This window comes from Poecilia latipinna, unplaced genomic scaffold, assembly GCF_001443285.1.
Source record: "Poecilia latipinna isolate Pla-1442-1.1 unplaced genomic scaffold, P_latipinna-1.0 Scaffold2096, whole genome shotgun sequence".
NCBI lineage: Eukaryota > Metazoa > Chordata > Actinopteri > Cyprinodontiformes > Poeciliidae > Poecilia > Poecilia latipinna.
Window position 1 is genome coordinate 59,516 of NW_015114712.1, and position 10,446 is coordinate 69,961.

The 10,446-nt window shown below is 39.5% G+C and overlaps 1 protein-coding gene and 1 non-coding gene across 2 annotated transcripts; one reads left to right on the forward strand and one right to left on the reverse strand.

Annotated features, from left to right (window-relative positions):
• Positions 1–851: 851 nt before the first annotated feature.
• On the reverse strand, positions 852–924 carry trnak-cuu (transfer RNA lysine (anticodon CUU)). The gene has a single exon. It is a non-coding gene; the product is annotated as a tRNA-Lys (tRNA).
• A 76-nt stretch (positions 925–1,000) lies between these two features.
• On the forward strand, positions 1,001–8,331 carry LOC106936199 (26S protease regulatory subunit 4). Its single transcript, XM_015017045.1, has 11 exons — positions 1,001–1,049; positions 1,550–1,603; positions 2,068–2,164; positions 2,838–2,962; positions 3,051–3,236; positions 3,319–3,447; positions 3,656–3,752; positions 4,726–4,915; positions 5,525–5,676; positions 6,153–6,307; positions 7,683–8,331. Exons 1-11 carry the CDS (start codon positions 1,047–1,049, stop codon positions 7,815–7,817), a joined length of 1,323 nt encoding a protein of 440 aa, XP_014872531.1. The 5' UTR covers positions 1,001–1,046; the 3' UTR covers positions 7,818–8,331.
• The last annotated feature ends 2,115 nt before the right edge of the window (positions 8,332–10,446 follow it).

The window sequence follows — 10,446 nt, forward strand, 5'->3', positions numbered from 1 at the left end:
GTAGGCCGCAGTCGCAAGCTGTCAAATGTGAATCCCTGTTGTTTTTATTCAACTTCAAACTTTTTCTCAAACTTTGCTCTTCCTGCAAGTACAGAAAATTTGATACATCTTTCAGTGCTGACACCAGGGCACAAACGCCCCGAAATAATTTGAATTCTGAAAGATCTGCTTTTCACGATGGAGACAAACTCTTTCACACGGAATAGCTCAAAAATATTCTTAACAGGGAGTCAGAGAAGCAGTGCCTACACAGATAATAATAGCTTTGAACCAGTGCCTGTGTGCTGCTAGCTCCTGTTTGTGTGCAACGAGCATGCCATGCACTAATGCATGTATGCATGTGGGACAGCGGAGGCTCGGACTGGCATACAAAGACTCTTTTGTTGAGGCTCCATTCTGAGACATGGCAGCACCAGGAGAGTTACTGATAGCACGGCTGAAACACACACGCACACACACGCGCACACACACACACACACACACACACACACACACACACACACACACACACACACTCACTCCAATAGGAACACACTTGTCAGTACCTTGAAGTTTTATTCATTTTTGTCAAATCTCTACAGAAAATGCATTACAGTGAATCGTAAAAGACTTCATGCCCCTTTAATCTTTTCCACATTTTAACTAGTGCATAGAATTAAACATACTTTGTATAATGCTGACATTTCTGTTTAAAATATGATTTTACATGATTTTATATGATACTCTAGCTTTCTGGGTCAAGAAATAATATCAAATCTTTTTAGACAAACTTGTATCACTGGGTTTTGAAAGAGTTATTTTATTATTATTGTTATTATTTTATTAATCACACATAAATAAAAAGGTGCAGACGCCCAACGTGGGGCTCGAACCCACGACCCTGAGATTAAGAGTCTCATGCTCTACCGACTGAGCTAGCCGGGCTAGCAGTTCCTTCACCGACGAATGTCTCAATACACACGTGGGCTGACAGGATGAGTGCCGTGTTTTTTGTGCCCTGCGTTGTTCCCGTATGACGTGACGTCACATTCAGTCGACAAGCAACCATGGTAAGTGAGCAAGCAATTTTTGCCACGGATAATTAATATATCATTTGTGCTCTAAACCCTAGTTTTGTGACTATGGCTTCACTTTTAGCGTCACAGTTTACACCGCGTAGTCGCTATTTATGGCTGCGTATTTTATTAGTGAAATGGCGAGCTATTTTAAAGGCAGCTGACGATCATTTAGCCTAAAGCTAGCAACATTAGCTTCTTTTTAGCTACCGGGATTTGTGTTTCTCTTTTCCATGTACTAAGTTATTCACTTTGAACTACACTTTAGTCCGTTGTTCTGTTTTTATTATTTTTTCTGTTTTTGTGGATTTTTAAAATAGTTTTACAATTTTTATAGTCTGCATTTACTGTAAAAAGCTAAGTGACTTGGCAGGTTGCAGATAGCAACGAGCTAGCTTTCTCAAGGAAAACAATGGCTTTAGAAAAATAACACATTCATGACGATTCATTCTGGACTTAATTACTGCTGTACTGAATCTTGTTTATTTTCCTAGGGTCAAAGTCAGAGTGGAGGCCACGGTCCGGGAGGAGGCAAGAAGGATGACAAGGTGACTTTTTGCTACATTTGTGAGAGATATTACTATTTGATGCATCTGAATATGTCAAAACTGCTATAACAGCTGAAAATCGCGCACATTGTGAGGTTGCTTCAATAAATCGCCAGTTTAACATCACAGTTGTGCTTCGAAATAAGCTTCAGAATTGCAATACATGTTGACAGCGTGTTGAGATGCCAAGTCCGGGTTCTGAACATGCTTCAGCACAAGAACAATAATAGAAGATTATAGAGTGGACTTTTTACTGTCCTTGGTTGATTAATCGACCACAGTAAAAATGATTCCAGCTCCATTCAGTAGGAAAACACACAACATAAAAAATTATTTTTTTGTTGAATAGTTTTTAGTTGAATAGTTTTTTGTGATCGCTTAAGTACTTCAGTACTATATTCTGTTGCCAAGTCTTTAACAAGGTTCTTTTTTAAAATTTTGCTATCATTCATTTCTGTTCGAAGGATAAGAAGAAGAAGTACGAACCTCCAATTCCAACCAGAGTGGGGAAGAAAAAGAAGAAGACAAAGGGTCCCGATGCCGCTAGCAAACTTCCACTTGGTAAAGAAGTGAAAACGCACTGTTATCTGGCAACATGTCCGTTTTTGGCATTATGTACAAAAACCTGCCTGTATGCAGCATTTCAATGGAAAGAGCCCAAACTAAAATCCAAACTGTCCATCCATATAGAGTAGGAGTAAACTGTTAAAGTCAATATCTCAGTGATCTATTCTATCGATTATTCTGCCGATTAATCAATTAATTGGATAGAAAAATTGGTATGTTCTGCAAATATCATAAATGCATAAAAATACAAATAAACAAATAATTCCATTCCTTCTTAAAATAAGAAAATAAAAATTTTATTGCATAAAATGCAACAAAAGCATTTGTTGCATTTTATGCTTGATCATTTGTAGCAAAAAAACAGCTAAGAAAGGCTTCTAACGTCAAAAAGGATCATGTTGTTCTGTCAGCAATTGACTATTTCTTTTTGTCTTTCTACTCCAGTTAACAATTAATCACTAGCAATTGATTCATCATGATTAAAGTTTTGACTTAATTACTGCTTTAAATGTGTTGTACTTTCATCAATTAGTCTTTTTGTGAGTACAGTTAATTAATAAATTGCTTAATTAATAAATTACTCGTTAACTGGAGATTCATCATGATTAATCGGATGAATCATTTCAGCCCAGTTTATTTCACACAAAGCGGTCTGTCTGCATTCTAGTCACACCTCACACTCAGTGCCGCTTGAAGCTGCTGAAACAGGAACGGATCAAAGACTACCTGCTGATGGAGGAGGAGTTCATCAGGAACCAGGAGCAGATGAAGCCTCTAGAAGAGAAACAGGAGGTCAGCCTTCGTTCCGACACTCGCCTCTTGTCTCGTCTCTCTGGTGATCACATGTGTGTGAGTGTTTGTTCCCTTCCTGCTTTAACAGGAGGAAAGGTCAAAGGTGGATGACCTGCGAGGAACCCCTATGTCGGTGGGCACCCTGGAAGAAATCATAGACGACAACCACGCCATCGTTTCCACGTCGGTGGGGTCGGAGCACTACGTCAGCATCCTGTCCTTTGTGGATAAGGATCTGCTGGAGCCAGGCTGCTCTGTTCTGCTCAACCACAAGGTGAGGTGTGGGCAAAGCCTCAGCTGGTGTGTATCTATGTTTGTTCCACGGTATAATAGACTCTGGTTGTGTGTGCCTGCAGGTTCATGCTGTGATTGGGGTGCTGATGGACGACACCGACCCCTTGGTGACGGTGATGAAAGTGGAAAAAGCTCCCCAAGAAACCTACGCTGATATAGGAGGACTGGACAATCAGATCCAGGAGATTAAGGTTCAGCGTGGCACACAGTCAAACGAACATCTTAAATACATGAAGTTATTTTTTCGTTGTGTCTTTTTAAGCTGGACTCCTACTGTGTTTAGGCAGAAAAGGAACAAAATTGAATTCAGTTTGTAGCATTTAGCTTAGCCTGACGTTATTCTTGTATGAAATATACTGTATGAATAAAGCTGTCTTGACTTTGATTGTTTGCTGTTAGGAGTCTGTAGAGCTGCCGCTCACACACCCTGAATACTACGAGGAGATGGGCATCAAGCCTCCTAAAGGTGTCATCCTGTATGGACCTCCCGGCACAGGTCCGTTCATTTTAACACTCTTTGTTGTTTTTGGTCCAACCAACCAACACAAAATAATTTAAAGAAGTTGAGTTGATACCTTGTATCTTAATATCAACCCAGATTTTCAGTAAAACTCTGTAAAACAAAGTCTAAATGAGGATTTTGTGATTTAAGATAACTTCTATTAACTCTGAGGTAATCGGTCGATCTGGACTTAAAGTTTTATCACAATATTATGTGATATAGTTGTGATGACGATAAAAGTAACGCTAAAAAACATTTATTACTTTATATTTAAGGTCACAGCCTCACATACACAAATGTACCACACCAGTCAGATAAACAAGTGTGATTTATATCAATACAATCAATCAATTCAATCATACTTTCAAATCTATTGATATTGATTGACAGTCTTATTGAACAAACACTGAGATAAGTAGTAAAAACAGAAATTCTGACAAAGTTGACAGTTTTGGGAGTTTTTTTTTAAACAATATTATTTTAATTTATTGGGAAAACTATGAATCAAAATTCTTAACATAATAATAAATTTATCACGATAAATGATATGATAAATGCCCAGCCGTACAGATTTGAAATGCTCTTTCCTTTCTCCGAACCGTTCTAGGTGAGATGTTCACAGCTTGTGATGCGTTATGCTGTGTGCCTTGGTCGCCATGACGCTGATTAATTTAGTCAAGTTGATTTGTGCAGCACATTTCATTAACAAGACACTTTATACCATAAAAACATAACATGGTAACCGCTTAAACAAGCAATAAACATTACATTTTGTCAAATGCTTTCATCAAATATATTGATCAGTGTTCCAGTAATTATTAATCAAAGGCAACTCTAAACAGCCTTTGATTAATAAGGAACTCAGTATTTCGACTGTTTTGCAGTTTTCTGGAAGTTTGTCCCAGATCAGAGGAGCGTACGTCACACTATTGGAGTCAGGATTTGTTTTAAACCTCTGTCCTCCCAGGTAAGACACTCCTCGCCAAGGCTGTGGCCAATCAGACGTCGGCCACCTTCCTGCGTGTGGTCGGCTCGGAGCTGATCCAGAAGTACCTCGGAGACGGACCCAAGCTCGTGCGGGAGCTGTTCCGGGTGGCCGAGGAGCACGCGCCGTCCATCGTCTTCATCGACGAGATCGATGCCATCGGCACTAAGAGGTACGCGGAGGTCTGCTGAGCGATGGCTCAGACTGAGAGCGGTAATGAATCACCTGCTCTCATGTCGAGGTGCCGGATTGGTGTCACAACGTACCGTCTCTAAATAATCTGTGTTTGTGTCTAATTCTCAACAAGACGAGGTGATGCAGAGCGAAAGGGTTGTTCTTTTTATTATCTTGTTGAATATATGTTTATGCCAAATTCAACATTTGCTAAAAACATTTAAGTATCCAGGTCAAAATCTCTGTTTCGTGGATCATTTATGATATAAAAACTTGCCTTGCAGCATTTCTGACATTATATGCTAAAGTTCTTCTATTGTTTTTGATACTGAGGAATAATTTTAACTAAGTTTGCACTTGTACCTTGAAATTCTAGGTATATATAGATTTGTATATTAATTTTCACATCTGAAATCTAGAAATATTTTTTAAGAGTGGAAGAAACGGCAAGCAGGAGACAGAGCTGGAAGTGTCTGAATATTCATGATTTTATGAGTTTTATACCAAATAGTTCAGGCATCAGCTTCAAACCGAACCAGCCATGGTTCGGTTTGAAGCTCCACTGATGTATGGATATTTGTAAAACCTGTTTTCTGCCTTTTTCAAGGTACGACTCCAATTCGGGTGGCGAAAGGGAGATCCAGAGGACCATGCTGGAGCTGCTCAACCAGCTGGACGGCTTCGACTCGCGAGGCGACGTGAAAGTGATCATGGCCACCAACCGGATAGAAACGCTGGACCCGGCCCTCATCAGACCCGGTCAGCACGCCGTCTGATTGGCTCGAAGGCCGCCCGGCTCCGGCTCTCGTATCTGCAGTACTGTAAATCTGTCTGGCACTCAGGAAATGGCTCCATTCTGCTGAGTCATGGCAGGGAGGGGGAAATTGAAATGTCAAGTCTTTTTTCTTCTGGTTTTTTTCTCTGCTTTGGGATGTGAATTTATAATGCCTGTTCCCTTACGGCAGCGCTCCTTTAAACAAAGATTGTCACGTGCGGCAGGAATTACATTCACTTGACATTATCTACAGCTGTCTTAAGACTGGGAGTTTTTTTTTTTTTTTTTTTTTTTGCATTCTAGTCACCGAGAGCAAAATCCTGCAGAGCTTTCTTAAATAACAACCCCTCCAATCTTGTTTATTTCGCAGATATTCCCAAAAGACTTGACGTTAGTAAATGCACAATGTGTGTAAAGATGTTATTAATCCGTTTATGTTTTCCGTTTCTCCCACACACAGGGCGAATCGACAGAAAGATCGAGTTTCCTCTGCCGGATGAGAAGACCAAAAGAAGAATCTTCCAGATCCACACCAGCAGGATGACGGTGGCAGACGACGTCACCCTGGACGACCTCATTTTGGCTAAAGACGACCTATCAGGAGCAGACATTAAGGTGAGACGTCCTCCAGAAACAGGAACCAGACACTTCTGATTTCCGGTCACGATAACCTATTTTGCTGGATGATAAATTGTCCCAGAAACTTTTGCGATAAATGAAAATATTGTCATTTTGAGACCATTTTCATCTAATATAATAATAATAATAATAATGCCATATTAATGTGAGTGCACCCTGTCAAAGATCAAAAAACACTTTAATTTCTAAAGAACATTTAACACTGGAACTGGAAAATATTTTAAGTACCTCAAATAAATAAAGAAAAACGGCAATAATTAAAATGGATCGCGAAGTTTCTGTAACTGAAATTGCATCTCGAAAGTTTTTAATCATTTAGATTAGACAGGGAAAACAGGCAAAAGTGGCAGGCAGGACTTTTGCCAAAAAAAAAAAAAAAAAAAAAACAGTGCAAGCTAATTACTTAGTACTGAGTAATTTAATTTCCCTTCAGGATCAGTAAAGTACATTTGAAGTGAATCAAATGTTTTTCAAAATTTCAGCAATATGAAACGGAAGCATCCTTAAATAATTGTTGTCCGAATTGAAATAATGCAGTTTATTCTAATTTATCGTGCAATTAACTGATTTATTGCTTACTTATAAACTAGACTGAACTGTCAGCATGTACTGCGCCATAGCTGCACTTCTTCTAATTAAAATTCAGCATCTATATTGACCTCCACGCAAAATTGAAAAGGTCCAGTGTAGAAAACCTCTCTTTCCATTTTATTTACCAGATTGAAAGTTGTTTACTTTCAATCTGGTAATCTGCAGGGACTTTTCAGTCGGAATGTGTTTGGTTCTGTATTTTCTGCTCTTCCTGATGGGTTTCTTCTTACGGCTGCAGTCACTTATTGATTAGTTATCCCAACCTCATCCAAATGGAGGGAGGAGAAAAAAGACAAAGTTGCTCAAACGGAAAATTCTAAGGCTGGCTTTGTAAATAATTAATGTCAGCAGTTAATTAGGTGAAATGAACTTTCCATTCAATAGTATCTACCAGCTTTAGCTCAGGTCGCTGCTGTAGCTTTGCTGCCATCTTGTGGCATATGATGGAATTATAACAAAAAACCCCAGAAACTTTTATGAATTTATGTGTGCTTTACTGAACAGGTCAGCAGTGTTTTGTTTCAACATTTCAGCAGGTGTTTGCACAGTTGAGCCTGCTGAACACACTAAGCTAACCATTGTTCCTGTTGTGGTAGTTCATTGGAAAATATAGTACCCCCCGGCCCGCCCCCACACACACACATGTCTGGCTATGTTTCTACATTCTGTTTCACATCTTTGCTGCCTTAAAAAAAAAAAAAAAAAAAGCACAAGACAAGTCTGACACTTCTCCTCTCCTGTATCCTCTTTTCTCCTCCAGGCCATCTGCACAGAGGCAGGCCTCATGGCGCTGCGAGAGCGCCGCATGAAAGTCACCAACGAAGACTTCAAAAAGTCCAAGGAGAACGTCCTGTACAAGAAGCAGGAGGGCACACCGGAGGGCCTTTACCTTTAACGCTCCCATCTTTATTTCTTGTTTTTGTTTCTTTATACCCTCCACCGCTCCCCCACCCAACCCTTTTGTCATTTATTAGCGAGTGGAAGAGTGGCAGCAGCTGACTCGACTCGTCAGCGAAAAGCTTTGATACGTCTTGTGCACGTCACGTCTTGCTCCATCCCCTCTTCCCTGTTACCGTTATGTGTTAAAACAGTTAATAAAAGTGATAAATAGAACCAGGCGTGGGGTGTTAGTCATCACTTTTTAACAGCTTCGGTCGCAGGAGCACTTTAACCATCTGCTGACGTTTACTTCCTGCATATGGAGGTTTGCATCATTTTCATACATTCGGTTTTTTAGAAAGTAGTAAATGTAGTCACTTCCTTTGAACTTTTTTACATTTTGTCACATTATAACCACAGATGCAACGAATGTGACGTGTTTTATTGGACTTTATTAACTCAGATAAGTGGTGTCCGTTTGCGTTTATGTTGCAATTTTGCGTGAAACTTTGTCGATATTTCGCTAATTTTGGAAAAAACACAATTTCACGCGTGAATAAGTTCGTTCAGGCAATAAGTCGTTAAAATCATACGCCGCCATCATCCTAGTACCACTTCCTGTCATGGTTTGTGCCAGTGGCAAGATCTGGTTGTTGATCCTGTGATTCATGTAATGCCAAAAAAATAGTTTTCACTGCAGTTTTGCAAAATAAACCAATTTCAACATGGCCACAAAAAACACCTTATCCCACTTTTTTTTTTTTTTAATTGGCATGTTTCCAATTGGCAAATTTTCTTTTGAAATATTAAATTGCTGCAATTGTATGGTGATTCAAAACACTGCTATAAACATCAACCCACCAATGGGACTAGAGATAGAAATTAGCCACTTGACTATAATGCTACTATATAATGTCCCATTATAAAAAACAAAAAAACTCTGAAGCAGTCAACAACAAATAAATGAATTCCCGTCATAAAACAAAAATAACATTTTTGTCATCTACTGACATGGGGAGTGTTTTCTGTCATAGTTTTGCAAAAAAACTGCCTCATGCTAGCGCAAATTTTTTTTTTTGATACACATGAGGGTTTTTTTTAAATGGCTGTGTTTCCAATAGGTGCATTTCATTTGGTAATTCCAATTTGCTGAGTTTTATGGTCAATGGAAACGTAGCTACTGTGTCATTTCTGGAATATTTCATATTACAGCCATAAACTGAACGATGGCATGTAAAACTCGAATCCACCATTTTATCTAGTGGTCACCTACAAGAGCTGCATTATGTCAAAGCACTAACACTCAAATGTTTACAAAGGTTTGCTTCAAAGAAAAAGAAAAAGAAAACGCAAAGATTTGGTGCATGTTTCCATTTATGCGCGCAATTATAAGCAAGTAGGCGGATGCATAACTTCAGTAAATCCAGCCAAGCTGCTGTTGCTGCAGTCTTGACATGTGGACAGCGGCAGCGTTGATTTAATCCCCCCTGATGTGGAACCATGTGGAACTCAGTGCTCAGCAGAAAGTGGCCCCATGCAGCAAGCATTGGGCCAAGATGCAGGGCCGGCCTTGAGCCGTTGCTGCTGCACTGCAGGACCCTCATCGAAAACGATCAGGCATTTCAAATGCAGCACATTCAGGACAAAAATCGAACACAAACCCGTTAGGGGTAGCATGTTGTACCCCATCAGCTGCAAACAGCTTTATGAAGATGCGTTTTGGTTCCAACGAGGCGCTTGTCCTGTTGGATCAAGGCAAATTTTGGGACGTTTATAAATCACCGCGAGTCCGTCCCAGATTAGTTCCTAAATGCCTTTTATTTGAATAAACAATTAGTTAGAATAAACAAAATGTTGATTATTTGCCTCACAAATTCTCCACACCAGGCTTAAAAAAAAGTCTCATCAAGGGAGCCAAGATCGGATTCAGACCTTTCTAGACGTCGTTTGGCCGGGTTTTGGGGAGGGAGAAGAAAAACGACGATGTGGTCATATCGAATATGTGAAGGGTCCATGATTCCAAATCTGTACGGCGGGAAATAAACGAAGCAAAACGGAATAATTTCAGCAAAATGTTCTGATTAGTTTTCAGCATACTAACAGGAAAAAAAGTCTTAACCTGAGTTAGCAAGCCTGATGGCAAGCTAGCAAGTGGCATTTTTAAAAAACTGAAAACTGTGATATGTTTTTGTATTAACCCCTCTTTCCTCAGATAGCCCTAAATAAAATCCTTCAGAAGTGGATTCCTTGTGAGGAATTGAATCATGGTGAAAGTGACACGGCAAACATTAAGATTGACGTATTTTTGTGTGTTAGAGATGTAAAAATTAATGTTTACAAACATTCTTCACCTCGTCTGGCTGAGGCTGAGCAAATTTTTTTGTTTGTTTCAAAGATTAAAAGTGGCATGTTGCTTCAACTTTGCAATCAGCAGCACTGCTTTGTGTTGCTCTGTCACATAAAATAAAATACATTGAAGTGTGTAAAAAAAAGTTCACAGTTAATTGAACAAAAAAAATCTTGTACGATAATAAAGACATACTGAAGATACATTATCTCTGGGATGCAGCAGCAGAAATCTTTTTAGCTCCTTGTTGCTTATTTAGGAATGCTCCTCACGGTCCATTAAAGACTAAAGCCCGTCC

What these genes read in the sequence shown, in the direction of transcription:
- LOC106936199 (XM_015017045.1), top strand. An exon ending in GAGGCAAGAAGGATGACAAG is followed by an intron (nt 1,604 to 2,067) that starts GTGACTTTTTGC and finishes TTCTGTTCGAAG; the next exon opens with GATAAGAAGAAGAAGTACGA. An exon ending in CTGTTCTGCTCAACCACAAG is followed by an intron (nt 3,237 to 3,318) that starts GTGAGGTGTGGG and finishes GTGTGCCTGCAG; the next exon opens with GTTCATGCTGTGATTGGGGT.